The sequence below is a fragment of the Eptesicus fuscus genome, chromosome 14, assembly GCF_027574615.1.
Source record: "Eptesicus fuscus isolate TK198812 chromosome 14, DD_ASM_mEF_20220401, whole genome shotgun sequence".
NCBI lineage: Eukaryota > Metazoa > Chordata > Mammalia > Chiroptera > Vespertilionidae > Eptesicus > Eptesicus fuscus.
The window spans coordinates 55,598,252-55,613,966 of record NC_072486.1 but is presented as its reverse complement, the minus strand read 5'-3'; the positions used below and the strand labels follow the sequence as shown (position 1 = coordinate 55,613,966).

The following is a 15,715-nucleotide window of genomic DNA, read 5'->3' as shown; positions in this document are numbered from 1 at the left end:
TCTTGGGCACCAAGCATGTGCACGCCCGAATGGGGAGTCCATTGACCCAGAGGATGGAGGGCGGGGCTGGGGGAAGACAGGGGCAGGAGGTTACCACGCTCCCACTGCTCCTGGCCCAGGGAAGGGAAGGCTGAGTCTCGGCCCCACAATGGGATGGGCCAGTGCTGGCGATGGGAGGGAGGGAGGGAAGGCACGTGGGCTCGATTCTGCTTCTGGTCTTTGCTCACGGAAGTACCTAGATCTGAAGGGCTCACCTTGTTCTTGATTTTCCTCCGGATTTTCTTCAGGGCCTTCTCCTCTGATTTTGTCAGGGGCAGCTTGGTGGGGATGGGATAGCCCTCGGCGACCAGTGTCCTCTTCTCCTCCTCTGTCAGGACCAAGGGGCCTGAGCCCTGCAGTTTCTGCGCAAACCCAGGAGCAGAAGAGGGTCAGAGAGGGACAGCTGGGCACAGAGGGGTGAGAAGGCTGTTATAAGATCCTCTCGAACAGCCGAGAGAAAAGGCTGCCCCATCTGCTCTTGGTGAGGAGCAGGTACTTTGAAGTCGTAGCAGAAATGGAGAAGAGCCAGGCTGGCGTGGCTCAGTGGTTGAGCATCGACCTATGAACCAGGAGGTCACAGCTCAATTCCTGGTCAGGGCACATGCCCAGGTTGCTGGCTCAATCCCCAGTGTGGGGCATGCAGGAGGGAGCCGATCCATGATTCTCTCTCATCATTGATTTGTCTCTCTCTCTCTCTCCCTTCCTCTCTAAAATCATTTTTAAAAATAAGAAGAATAAGAAGAAGAAGAAAGAAAGAAATGGAGTAGACTCGTCTGAGTGTTATAACCCAAGGATTATAATTCAAGGGAAAGGTCAGGAGACCTCCCCCAGTATTTCCCAGAAAGCACCCCACCAGCTACAATGTCCAAAGTAAAGGACAGGATTCATTTCACACATCCCTGGAGATTGCTCGGCCTTGAGGTGACGAGGATGCGCGTGGAGCTACTTGTGGGAGAGTTTTGCTGTGCTCCTGAAGATGCAGTTCTCTGAGATGCTCTCTACACACCAGGGGCCGCTTCTAGTCCTCCGCTCACTGCTAAGGGGCCGGGCTCCGGGGCTACACCCATGGGCACGTTCCATGAAGTTTCTGACTTCAGTTACAGTCCCAGATGGTCCATCAGTTGAGGATGAGAACTGTCGCTCATCTCATTTAACCCATAATAGAACAACGTGTTTATAATTAGTCAAACTGAGTCTCTATGTGCTTGCTCCGTGTTAAATGCCACGGAGGACTCAAGACAACTCCATCTCTCCAGGAGCTTCGGATCAAGACTGAGACTGCACTGATACACAGGAAAGGATGAGAGCGGTTCAATGCTGAACTGTAAAACTAACTCAAGAAAAATTAAAAACGTTGGAGAAATATAACTTATAGGAGTTTGCATGATAAGGGAAGGCATAGGGTGGGAGGGAATTGGGCATAGGGTGGGAGAAATATAACTTATATGAGTTTGCATGATAAGGGAAGGCATAGGGTGGGAGGGAATTGGGCCCCCTTGAATTGGGCCTCCTGAAGGTAAGGGGTGATGTCTCAAGAGACGGGGCCGGTCCAAGCAAAAGGCAGTACTTTGAAAAGTAATGATGCTCCTCTGCCTAGAGTGGGAAAGGAGCTCTTGCAACTGCAGAGGGTGGAGCTAACGCAGAGGGCTTGACAGCAACAGGGAAACACACCTGGTGTGGAGAGGGCACTGGAGGGTCTCCTCCATGAACGTGAAGAATGGACAGGCTGTGGGGGGACACAGTACAGAGGGTGCAAGCTGTGCTTGTAACCGAAGGGGTCAGCTTAGAGTTGAGAACGTCAAGACAGAGTGGAAAGAGCTCATTCCCTTGTCCTCAGTGATGGTGATATAAGAGGATGTGGCCGGCCAGAGAACTTACTGGGACTAAGTGCAAATTTTCAAAATTATGTTGATAGGCAATTTTTACAGAATTTTTAATTATCCGATTTCATTCAAATTTCTTTATTTGATATTATAAGTTCAATAAACTGATGATAATGTTTAAGAATTAATGGAAACCAATTAATTCCTCAGTACAATAAGAAGTTAATGATATACCCCCATTTTTTATTTGGAAAATGGCACCCTTATACATACTAAGGATGAATGGTGCCATGACTTCTAACTTGTCTCTGGGTTAAAAGGAGTGCCAGAGGGGGGAAAAAGGTTAAACTACCTTTTTAAGCTTTAGACACCAAAGCATTTAATCCCTGAGAGATTTTTAAGTTCACCAAAGATTGCTTATTTAAAAACAAGGGCATTTCCTACTGCAGGTCGTAAGGATCACCTACATGGATGTAAACATGTGTGAGATGATTCGGAGGAGAAAAACAACGCACTTGTTTTCCTCATGCCATCGCCATCCTATATAATAAAAGGCTAATATGCAAATTGACCGAATGGCAGAATGACCTGTCACTATGATGTGCACTGACCACCAGGGGGCAGACACTCAATGCAGGAGCTGCACCCTGGTGGTCAGTGCACTCCCACAGGGGGAGTGCCTCTCAGCCAGAAGGCCTGAGCTGGGCTCACAGCCGGTGAGCCTCTTCTGCCTCCACAGCAGTGCTAAGGATGTCCGACTGCCAGCCGTCAGTTGGACATCCCCCAAGGGCTCCCGGAATGGGCAAGGGCGCAGGCCAGGCTGAGGGACCCCCCCCCCCGAGTGCACAAATTTTGTGCACTGGGCCTCTAGTGTAAAATAAACACAGGAACAAAATGGGAGGCGTGCACAGGAAGAGAACCAGGTAAGATGACGAGCCGTTCCTTAAAATGTTCTGTAAGATTATCACCCTGCTTTAGACCTAGAACTTTCTTACCAGAAATAATAATCACGTGGCCTCAAATGGCAGCCACTCTGGGTGAAGGGCAAGGTGACCGAATGCAAAGAGCTCGTGTCCCAAGACGGGCGAAGACTTACATGAGGCGCTGTGAGAAGCGGGGAACTGGAGAGGGCCGAGGGGGCCCGCGGCACCGCTCTGGCTGGGCTGTGGGTCTGAGGCAGGCCGAAGGGGTGCAGGCGCGGGTTGGGGCTCAGGCTGCCCTCTGAGTCACTGCTGTGGCTGCTGGGAGGGGTGGGCGGCAGGTGCAGGTGGTCCACGGAGGCTGAGGAACGGAAAGCAGGTTCCACACATCAGACAGCAGTCAAGCAGGATTTTCGGCAGCTAAACAACCTACACATCCGCACAGCGGGACGTGGGGCGACTGAACAAAGCAACGAGGATCTGCACGAGTTGATATAGAAAGATCTCCAAGATGTATTGTTCAAGGGGGTGGGGGGGAAACCAAGGTGCAAAGGGTATATAAAGTAGCCCTCCTTTCATATGAAAAAGGAGAAAAGAGAATACAGAGTTATAATTGCTGTATCTGCATAAAGAAACACTGGAAAATAAAGAAGAAACTAAATGAATGATGACCTCATGGCAGGGGTGATGGGGAAAGCGCTGGCATAATTTTTCGCTGTATTCATTTTGTATCATTTTTATAGTTGGATTTGTAAACCTTGTAAATGTATTATAATCTTTTTTTTTTTTTTTTTTTTAAAGAGCAAACCCTGGGAGCCCATGAGGGTTTGAGGAAAGCTCATTTGTCTCTAGAGGAATGTGCACAGTAGGCCCGCAGGTGAGATGCCAGGCACTCTTCATTCGAAAGTACTAAATCCATCTGTGGACAGGTAGGCACTGGAAAATAAATGGGGCGGAGGGGCTTTCTCCTGCAAAGTCCCCCATCTTTGAGTCCATCCTTTGCCCATCTTCAAGGAGGCACACACACCCTCCTGGGGCCCGGGAGCCTGGGTCAGTATCAGATGGATGGGCTCGGGAAGAGAGAATCCACTCTCAGTGCAACCTGACAGGCGAGCTCTGGGGTCTCCCTCCTTTGTCTGAATGGCGGACCTTCCCGCTGTGCCAGCCGCAGTTATTGAGCCAAGGGACACAACCTTGGTCAGCCTGTCACCTCACACCCCTCCTGGGGCCACCACCGTCCCTAGCACAGGGGCTCTGAACCCCGCCCGGTGCTGGGTGCCTCACACACACTGAGGCTGGCTTGGCCAGAGGACTGCCAGGGGCTGTAAACAAAAAGGGGACGTGCAATAAACCCGGCAAGCTCGGGGGCCACGTGGCAGGCCTGCCCAGCCCAGTGACCAAAAGTAACCGCACAGGATGGTCTGACCGTACATTCCTGACTGGGCGGGCCTGGTACGCCTTCACCTCCCAGGCCTACAGCTTCCTTAGCAAAGGTCAGTCTTTATCTTAAGGGAGCTCTGCCCACTGTTCTTATGCAGCTCGGATAACATATCTTTGAAATGTCAGCGTAATCTCCTTTGCTCACGCCTTGAGGGCACAACCACCCACACCAGAGCCAAGACCACAGAACCCTCAGTGCTATCTTGTTCCCCCCGTACGTTAATTATTAACCACCCTGTACCCACCAATGGAAAAGAAGTGAGTTCCTCCACGTTGCCTTTGATCAAATCCCAGAGATTTCCCCGCTTCGCTTTTTCCCACTGCCTTAGTCTAGCAGCAATGGGTTTCATGTAACCCTCCTTCCGTCTCCTCCTTTCATTCTAATGTATAAAATAAGGTGCAATTCTCTGGAGCATTTTCTCAATCTGTTGAGATTTCCTTCCTGGCAATTGTCATCAGTTTGGCTCAAAAAAAAAAAAACACCTTACAAAAATTCTTCACAGTTTGGACATTTCTTACATCACCAGGGCCATGGGAAGGCCTCAGCCTTCTCCTCCTCTTCAAATAGAGAAGGCCTGATGCACTGTCCGTGGAAAGGGCAGCCCCACCCTTTGGAGTGGCAAGCAGCAACCGGCGGCTCATTCTCCCACTGAAATACCTGAATGTCTGAGGGAGAGGCTTAAGTCAGGGCCCACTCAGACACCCCTTTCGGCCAAGGGGTCCCATCTCCATTCACGGCCCACATTTTTTTCTCTCTCTTATTCTCTCTCTCATCCTAACCCTTCTTTTCTCTTTTTCTAACACGCTACTTTTTGCTAGATGCTTCCCTTTTTCTCTGCCAAAGAGCTCCCTGGGCTTTTTAGTGTCTATAGGCGCTCTTAGAGCTAAAGAATATTCTAGAACAAGCCTACATACCTCTATTGCCAACTCCCCCGCCAACAGTTCCAGGCAGCTAAGGAGGGTAGGTATGCACCTTCACCATGTGCTCACCCAGAAAGGAGTCCTGAGTGTGTGAGCCATGGTTTCCCCAGCGCCTTGAATACCCATGGCACTTGATGGTGTTAAATGAACTCAACAAGGAGGCCATTATTCCGAGGTGCCTCCAGTGCTGTGGCGGCCTGCGGCCTACGTAAGCAACCCAGAGCCAAGCCCGCAAACGCTTCAAGGTTACCAAACTGAAACCTGGGGACACCCACCACAAACAGCCAACGAGGCTGCACGCTACAGCCGGCAAGAACCTGCTCAGCCCTTCGCTCTGCCCCTTCGCTGTGAGTCTCTCCCAGCTCGTTCGTGGAGCACTTCTGACCGCTTCCGGTTTGGTGCTGCCCGGGCCCATCAACTTTACTCAAAATAAACTCAAAATGCACAATATGCCTCAGTTCAGCTTTCAATAATGTATCTAAAGAAGCACTGTAACGTGCCTGTAAGCAAACAAACAAACAACAACAACCAGAGCAGACGAGGGGCTGTGTGTGACATTCTGGAGGGCCAGCCAGGAGTTCCCCGTGCTAACTGTCCCTTTCACTTGGCACAGCCCAAATTATTCTAATACTTTTCTCCTTTCTAAACTGAGGGTGCCCCACAAACAAACAAACAAACAAAACAAGACAGGAAAAGGGAAGCAAACGTGAATTTCCTCTTTCCTACCCGTGAAGAGTTACTGACTTGGCCAGAGGTGCCTTAGTATCAGGTTTCTAAATACCATTTGAAATGCAGCTCTCAGGTTACTGAAACGGCTGGGGCATCAGCGGCTCTGCCTAGAAGCTGGGAGGCCTTCAAGGATATTGGATTTCCTGATCTGTTTGTCAGGCTAACGAGGAAGGGCTGCTATTTACTCTCGAGACACCTCTCCTCCAGTGACCCGGATTCCGAGGCCACCCTGGGACGCGCTCGTAGTTACCACACTTTCTGAAGCAGACTGCAACAGAAATGAAAACAGCAACATATATTTGATAATAATAATCGGAATCATGAAAATCAAGAAAACAGCCGTATCTAAAGCTGAAAGGCACAAATGTACTAGTATATCACCCGGTGCAAAGAAATACTGTCTCAATATGGACTCTAGCCAACATTATTATGTTTTAAAATTTAATCTTTTTTTTAAATTGATAATAAAGGCAAACGCATTATTACCCTGATTAAATGGTTGAAATCAATTCCTTAGTTTCTAGTGGAATGAGGGAGGACTGTGTGTCCATGAGAACTGCTCATCTACACATTATATATGTGCCACAGCACGCATACTTCTTCTATGGCAAGCGCATATACGAATTGCTTATCTGCTGACCACACTGATGCACTAGCCTTGAATAATAAAAAGGAGGTCACAGCATGGCTGGAGGCCCAGAATTAAGAAGAGCAGGACCTGCAGGAGGGTCTGAATAAACAAGTCAGAGAGACCTTCACTAATCTCGATGCGACTCAGGGCCTGCGGCCAGGATTCCTAACTGTGGGCTTCCTGTGGGAACAAGAGGGGGACCTCAGAAAGAAACTGACATAGGGGCAGAAAAACGTGAAACTATGACAACGTCAAGTGTGATGCTAAGTTCTGAATAGGTGACAAGAAGCCCATGAGGTGCACGACCATTACAGACAGTGAGCAGGCTCCGTGCAACTGCTGTCATCCCAAAGCCACCTTGAAGACAGTGATTGATCCGACAGACACACTGTGAATTCACTCCACGAAGCGTTTTGGCTAGAGCTGTGTCGGTGGGTGACTGTGGGATGTCTGCTTCTCTGTCTCTATGATCACCACTCCCCACGGGAGCTGGCTGTGTGCACAGGTTGCCACCAGGACGGCTGGAGGCCCCCGGGCTCTCGTTCCTCTCCATCCAAGTCACAGCCGGCTAGAGAGGTTTTGAAAATTCACCCTGGCGAGTAGTCCAAGTACCCGAGGAGTCCAAGTACCGTAAAAGATTTAGGGGGAAGTGAAGCCTGTACATATATGAAAAAAATAAAATACAGCTTTCAAAATTTGTATTTAGATTCAAGGTTTTTAAGAACAAAGCTAGTTCATGAAGCAAGCTATGGCTTTGGGACCGACTGGCCCCAGCACTTGCTCCCACATTCTCTTCCGACCTGCAGCAAACCGAAGGGACCCGGGAGAGGAGACAGACCTTCTTTGGGAGAGAAGTTTAGGAACTGATCCACTTCGTGAGGCTCCAGCTTAATCTTAGGGATGACTGTCTGGCACGAGGAATCAACCTAAAGGAAGAATTTCAAACACAGTTTTTAAAAACCAGTAACAACCTCGATGAAACACCCAAGGGAGCTATTTGTCATCTGCGTCTTTCTCTGAGGGGCAGCCCCGCATCTCCGGAGCCGGCTGAACACAGGTGACTTTGCCAGGGAGCTGGTTTAGCCTTAACACTCCCCCACCCCACCCCCCGCCCTCACTGCCAAACCTGGCATTCCAGCAGATGGAACCCTCAGAATCCTTAAATTAAAAGCCCAGGGCTCACTTACTAGTCCCTTTTCTACTGTTTTTATGGGACTAAAAATGCATCTTATCACAAAATAGTCTGAGAAATTTTTAACGAGCCACAGGCCTGCACCAGTTCATGCAGAGTAAGCGCTGGGTGAACCACCCTCATTCATTCTCTCCACGCTGCCTGCTGACTGGCGACATCTACCCATGAACTATTCTGTAGGAAAAGAGAAAAGGTATCTGGTCTATGCACAGGGAGCAAGGCCATGACCCTGACCTTTCTAGCTACTTGAAACCAACTGAACTAAAGTCTACAGCCAGGAGCCCCATCCAGTGAGGAGACTCCAGGTAGCTACTGAGCAAGGAGCTCTCGAGGGCAGTTGCAGATACTCTGCCTACTCCCCGTCTTCTCATACATGGAGTGTAAAGCGCACTGAGAATGAGCGGGCAGCCAAGTGGGGGTGGCGCTACTGCTCTGTCCCACCTTGTCCTGAACAGGTAAATGACTACACCTTGCTCAGAGGAGACCTAACTTAAAGAATGTCAGTGGAGTCATTGTTTTTCACCTGAGACTTTAAATTAAGGAAAGTTAGGACTTGCTCTAACATCTGTAAGAAGATGCACAAGTTATGATTCTGGTCTATTGGCAGACACTGGAAATACCCAGGGAGAAGGTAAAATTCTACCTGCTGTCGGCATGAATCGAGCAAGGAAGAAATTCCCAATTTCTTAGGCTTTCCATGGGCAACACCATAAGAATTGGTAGGTGTGCGATCCAAGAATTGAGCCATTGCAACTCAGCATTGCAGTAGGAAAGTAAAATATTACACAGGCACTAGCATTCCCAATCACCATGGCTCTGTAAGCCACGAATTGCCCCATCATCTTAACCAGGACCTTTCCACTGCCTTAAAAATCAATACATGGAGAATTTCCTTTATTTACCATGGATATCCATCTGTTGGTTTATTTTATAATAGCAATCATAGAAAAAATAAATCATACTTGCTACCCATTTTTCTGGACAATGCCTTTAAAGGAAATTATATAATCAATGCTGACACCAAATCAACATATCCTTGATACATACATACAGACAGACAGACATAGTTAGCTATCCTTAGACATATACAGCCACTAGCTCCAAACAGATTAAATGCCTTATTAGAGAATGAGAAGCTAAGTCTTTTGATCTCATTTGTTTATATGGAAGACAATTGAGTATACCCCAGTATTCATTTCCTGAGGAGGTTCCTCCTTTTCAAACGGGGTGGAGATGGCTGTGATGGTCAGAGTGACAGAGGGGACAAGTCCTGGGGGTGACTCCTCCGTAATCGGCTCGGTCTTGATGGTGGTTGAAGGAAATTCGGCAGACAGGTACCATTTCTCACTCTCCACTTCATCTGTGGGGAAAAGACAAGCACACCTGTGAACTGGCTCAGGGCATCAGGCATAAGTAAAACAAAGGACCACTCATTTTTCTCCTCAAAAAAAAAAAAAAAAAAAGGCTCCAACAAAGAATGATTGAGAGTAGAATAAAAGGAAATACAATAAGAGCGTGAGAGAGAAAATACATGGATAGAGCAACCAATGGCAAAGTAAGAATCCATACTTGCATTCACGTGAGTGTCATACGCCTAAGAAAGAATCTTGGCTACCTGTACAGGCAGGAAGGAAGCTGGGGGGATGGGAAAGAGAATAGGAGGGGGAATTTCAATGTGCTATGTTTTATAATTTTTGGTTTTCAAACCAAGTTAATGTGTTATCTATTTAAAAAATAAATAAATAAGCACATTTAAAAACAATAATAAAAAGAGGCAAATGGTTGGCCACCAGGGTCTCAAGAGAGAGGACTGCAGACAATGGTCAGGAGTATCTCTAGCCTTCTCCCAATGGACAGTTATTTGTTTTCTTCTTTTTTCTTTTTTATTTCCTTCTCAGTCTCTGTCTTTTGTTTTCCCACAACCCCACTTATGCTTTAAACCAGACTTAGACGTCCAGAACTTTACTAGCCCTCTGGGAAACCAGAGTGAGTCACAAATGCCTGGCCCTTGCCGAAACGGAGTACATACGCATCCAGACAAAAGGGTTGGGTCTTGGCGAGTCTTGAGTCTTGGCTTGCTACTGGCTTTCATGATCATGACAAGGCCTGGAGGTAGCAACAAAGCAGCACGACAGAGCAGACAGAAGCTCCTCTCCCACTTAACCCCCACGCTCCGAGGACCCCGCACAGCACCGTGTTTCAGACCTACCGCCTGCCTCAGCACAGCCCTGGGAGAGCAGGAAAGGAACGACAAGGAGATTGCAAACAGGCGCAGAACAAGAAAAAACAAGTGAGGGATTCTCCAGAATCAGCATTCCTTACCTAATCCCAGTTTTACTAAAATGAGGAGAAAATAAAGCAGAGATATGCTCCTGGCTTCATGAAGTATTTAAACACTTACACAACATAATGTGACCGTTCAGGGCTCACATTATGAAATGATCTTATACTCAAGAACTAGACTCAAGTTTTCTCGTGAAAAAGCACAAGGAAATCACCCACTACTGCCAGGGGTGGGAAGAGCGGGCACCGAAGCTAAAAACTAAAGTTCACAATTATGAAATGGTATTTCATAAGCAACTTCCTTCCAACACAGGAAAGAGTGAGATTCCCATTCACAAAGGAAAATGATCTGCCCCCTAAAGCCAAATTATAATTGACTTAATTATCCCAGCCCCAATTTAGTTCCTGGAGTAAAATGAAGAGGGCAAGAAGATGTTTTGCTTTCAGGGCTAGCTCTAGAATGCTGCTGAGTGCGGTGGAGTGATGGGGGAATTTCCATCTTTCTGGGGTGAGTGCCACATCCTGGCAGAGGGGGAGGGGAGGGAACAAAGGGCCTTTGATGGCAGCCCGAGGAGGGAGACCACACTGTACTTGACACAGATTTCTGCTGGCCAGATGGGCGCCCAGCTCAGCTCAGAGAAGCAGCTGCATGAGGAGCCAAGAGCAGACTCCAACGCCTCTCCCAAAAGGAGCTTAGGAAGGAGACTGTCACCTGCAGGAAAGAGACAGTGAAGACAGATGTGGGGAAGGGTGGGAGAGACGGAGAGAGAGCAGAGATCACACTTTCTCCATTCAGCATGTGGGTGTCTCCTCTGTCCACACTGAGCAATATTTAGCTGAAAGAGACAGTATAATGAAATATATAGCCTCAGTGTATATTAAAATTAACAGTCAGGTGACATCCCTGAGAAAAAGGTCCCATGCAATTACCAGGAAATTGTATGGCAAGGCCAGATCCCCAGGCCATGAAGTTATGATAACTGTGATGAAAGTTAAGTCACAAGGCAAACATGAGAAAAGGCAAAAATAAACACAAAAAAGCAAATACCAAGTTATGACAAAATGACGACAGGTAATGAAATTGGTTCCTCCAATCTCACTAAGCCATTCTCAAAGTGCACACATTCGTAAAATCGGTCAAGATAGTTTACATTCTCAGCGTTCAGTGGCTTGTACCCTTGTTTTAAAATAAATTTATCTACATAAAGTCATTGCTCTATCAGAGATGGAGAGTGAAGGACAAATCATGATACTTGAACTAAAAAACAAAACTTCCTCAAACACAACTGAACTCTCTCCAGGGAGAAGCAGAGGAAGCTGCCTCTCCTCCCCTGAGCTTTTTTGAGGACAAACAACTGGCACTGCCTTCATGCCTCCACTCCGCTAGAGTAATTTAGGCCTCTACTTGAAAGACACTTTTTGAGTTAGAAGTTTATGACCATCAAGTGCAAATATATCACTTTATAGGTGAGGAAACTGACATGCAAACACAGTGCAAATTATGCGGGACCCAGATCTCTGCACACCCAACCAGTACTCTTGCCATTAAGGAAACAGCTAAACATGCAGACAAATATTTGTGCACAAATAGGCTCACGACAGCATTATTTTTAATTACAAAACACTGAAAATGACCAAAACATTAAAGAGCAAGGGCAAGGTTAACAAATTATGGAACACCCATACAATGGAATATTTATATATCCAATAACATTACATACATCAAACCTTTTTAATAACATGGCAAAGATTTATAATAAAATATTAAGAAACAAACCTGGATATTAATTTCTATACTATTAATGAATAAAATAATAGAAAAAAAGACTAAAGGAAATATGCCGAAAGCATATCTCTGGAGAATAATTCAGAACACATGTGACATTTTTGTCTTTAAATTTTATGCTGTTTCTAAATTGCCTATACTGAGAATACATTGTATGTGGATGTTCACACATGGGGATGGCCTGCTTCTTCCTGTACTACTTTATGCCTTAGGATGGTAATTATTAGATAGAAGCCCCAGTGGCTCAAGGTCCATTCAGCATCTTTTGAATTAACAAGAGTCAATGAGTACCTTGTAATATATATGTAATAAATTGCAATAGTGGCTCCAGTTCTTCAATCCTCCAGCTATCCATGTCCTTTGCCATGTATTTTGTAGTCCCCTCCTACTGTGGACTAATACCCATCTTGGGACTGGCCATGCAATTTGATTTGGCCAATGGGACATTAGCTTCCTAACACAAGTGAGGCCTTACAATGCATTTATAGCCCTGGCCAGTGTGTCTCAGTGGATAGAGTGTCAGCCCACACACAAAAGAGTCATTCCTGGTCAACAGCCTATACCTGGGTTGCAAGTTCGATCCCCAGCCCCAGTAGGGGCATGTGCAGAAGGCAACCAACCAATCGATGTGTCTCTCTCACATTGATGGTTTCCCTCTCTCTCTCTCAGTCGCTCTCCTTCCCTCCCTTTCTCCCACTCCAAAAATCAATGGAAAAAATATCCTCAGATAAGGATTAACAAAATAATAATAACAACAACAACAACAACAATAATAACAACAACAAATGCATTTGCACAGCTGGAGTTATACACTTGTACTTTTGCCATCATATGAGAAGGATGTGTTAGAAAAATCTATTGATCCCAGGAGGATGACAGACACACAAAAGAGAGTTCCCCCCAAATAAGCCTGGCTAAAATCAGCCAACTCTCAGCTGGCGTTAGACATGTGAGTACATCCAGCAAAATCACTCAGTTGCCCCTCACCACCACCAAATCAGCCAGCCTCCAGCCAAGGCTCAGACATGTGAGCTATAATAATAAGTGATTGTTGTTAAAGCGAGTACGGTTTGCATTTTTTATTATGAAGTAACATAGCTAGCTGATACAATATAATTGAATATATATACAAGAAATTAAATCATTACATCAGAACCTATTGCAACCAAATAATTATACCTCATTTCCATAATAATTCCTCTAAACCATCAATTGTGAACCATATCAATTCATATTTTTCGACTGACTCATTAGGCTTACCCGTTATGTCACAGAACAAATGAGAAGAAAATCAGCCAGTAAGAAACCTGGTGAGAACAAACTTTTTGTAAATTAAATAAGTATGCCTCATCTAAATCCCTCAGCATTCCAGTGGCAGTTGGAATTGGAGAAAAGCGCTTTCATTCTGAACTACTGGGTGTTGGCTTGTACTCTGTCCCTCAGTGGAAATAAATATCAAATCAGAGAAAACAACATGACAAATGTAACCTATGAGGTATGAGGTTAACAAAGGATAGAGTAAAAGCGAATGAGTAGAACATGTATTATAATTTTCCACCCAAACTTATTTTTATTTTTTGGCAAAAAAGATCAGCAAGACCACCATGGCTTAGAATTGGACTTATCCTTAGAGGTTTCGGTTATTTGCTAAACTACAAAAGCAAGTGTCAACACATATACTACACCCTCTAATTTCTAAAGCTTGAAGCTCAGATATTGAGTTAAAAATTTTTCTTCTAAGTTGTGTTTACACGCCTTTTAAGTTTCATTGCAGAAGGAGAATATCACCCAATAAGGTCAGTAGTGCACACAGTGGGGAGTAAGAAGAACCCCTGCCTGTCATCTGATTTCATTTAAACAGCTTCCTGTCAGAGGTCAGAATCAGCCGGCACATTTCCTCAGCATCACCACTCAGCTATCAGCAAGATAATAAAAACAAGCCACTGTCACATGATGATGAGCAAGTCCTCCACAACCAAGGACAAAATGGAGCAGCGTGAGCCATGGGGCTGGACGCCAGGGGCATTCACACAGCAGGGTGAGTAGAAGAGCTGAAGAAGACATGAAATCTAAGCCAATGTGGAGGCAACACCAAAATGCAAGTCCTCAATCATTTCCATTTGTTCTGCATAAATAAGAAGAGGGGGAAAAAAGATGCAACTCTAAATTAGGAACACATGGTATATGTATAAATGTTATACTATATATGTATGTTATTATGTGTATACTAGTGGCCCAGTGCACAAAATTCATGCACAGATGTGTGTGTGTGTGTGTGTGTGTGGGGGGGGGGGGGTGGTCCATCAGCCCAGCCTGCACCCTCTCCAATCAGGGACCCCTTGGGGGACAGTCGGACAACCCTCTCGCAATCTGGGACCACTGGCTCCTAACCGCTCACCTGCCTGCCTGCCTGATTGCCCCTAACTGCCTCTCTGCCTGCCTGCCTGATCACCCCTAACCTCTCTGCCTGCCTGCCTGATTGCCCCTAACTGCCTCTCTGCCTGCCTGCCTGATCACCCCTAACCTCTCTGCCTGCCTGCCTGATCACCCCTAACCTTCTCTGCCTGCCTGCCTGATTGCCCCCATCCCCTCTGCCTGCCTGCCTGATTGCCCCTATCCCCTCTGCCTGCCTGCCTGATTGCCCCTAACTGCCCTCCCCTGCCAGCCTGATCTCGCCCCCAACTGCCCTCTCTGCCTTGGTCCTCACCACCATGGCTTTGTCTGGAAGGAAGTCAGACGGGTCCAGAAGATGGCTGGTTGACCCGGTCTAATTATCATATTACCCTTTTACTAGTATAGATAGATGATATGGAATGGGATTGCTTAAATGGGGGGGGGGGGGGCGGCTTTTTCAGCAGGAGGACAGGCTCTTGGCAGACAAAAATACATAATCCCTATATCTGGACTGATAGCCAGCCATATGCACTATACTGCCAAACTGGTCATTAAAAAATTGAACTGCTTTCTTACACCTTACACCAAACAGCTGTTGCCCTTAAAACCTCTCCTCAGCCCCACCTTAGGTTCTGCCTAGATTAGGTTCTGATTGGTTGGTTTCTATGCCAGTCAGTGTCAAAAGCTCTGCCTCCTAGGCAGCCATTAGCTCCTTGCACTTCACCCAGATTTGGTTTTGATTGGTTGGTTTCCATGCCAGACAGTGTCAAAACATCCGCCTCCTAGGAAGCCATTGGCTCCTTGCAGTTCACCCATATTTGGTTCTGATTGGTTGGTTTCCATGCCAGTCAGCGTCTCTGGGCCTATCTCTGGGCCTCATCAGAGAGGCAGGACTGATCAGCAGCCCCAGCAGAGGCCCGGAGAGAAACAGAGGCAGGGCTGCTGGTGAAGTCCAGAGAGAAAGATCAACAGCTGCCACAGAGGCTGAAAATCAGACCCTGCCTCTCTCTCCCCAGGCCTCTCTCCAGTCCTGATCCGCAGCCCCCTTGGCAGTCAGTGCTGGGTCTCTGCGCCCACAGCATCGGTAGTCAGTGCTGGGTTGCCACAGCAACCCAGCACTGACTGTAGGACTGACTTCCGGTTGGTTGAGCCTTCAGTCGTTTTGGACGTTATGGACCCTGGGATTTTATATATTAGGATACGTGTATATACATGTGCGCGCGTATACATATGTATATACGTATAGTGTGTGTGCATTCTAAAAAAAGAGAAATCACATGTGATAAGTACCACTTATAAGATATACACACATAAATATCCATTTGCTATTTATATAACATGTCTAAAGTGAAAAGAAACTTTTTATAAATTAAACAAATATGTCTCATCTAAGTCCCTCAGCATTTGATAACTGTTTGCTCTTTGAAATTTTTCAAAGGAGTCAGCAAATCTTGATCAGTTTTTGATGTAAAAATCTCTTCAAGGAAAAATGGTAAGGCTGGGTTCTAGAGGCTGGAAGAGGGCAAGAATTCAGCGGAATGTGTCGGAAACATATGA

At 46.4% G+C, this 15,715-nt stretch overlaps 1 protein-coding gene across 1 annotated transcript in view; it reads right to left on the bottom strand.

Annotated features, from left to right (window-relative positions):
* Positions 1-15,715, bottom strand: part of CREB3L2 (cAMP responsive element binding protein 3 like 2) — a 113,491-nt gene that overhangs the window by 21,071 nt on the left and 76,705 nt on the right. The window contains exons 3-6 of the mRNA XM_008150493.3: positions 8,880-9,055; positions 7,342-7,429; positions 2,959-3,143; positions 255-401 (exon numbers count right to left, since the gene is read on the bottom strand). Of these exons, the coding sequence (XP_008148715.1) occupies positions 255-401; positions 2,959-3,143; positions 7,342-7,429; positions 8,880-9,055 (596 nt within the window). The remainder of the gene's footprint in view (positions 1-254; positions 402-2,958; positions 3,144-7,341; positions 7,430-8,879; positions 9,056-15,715) is intronic.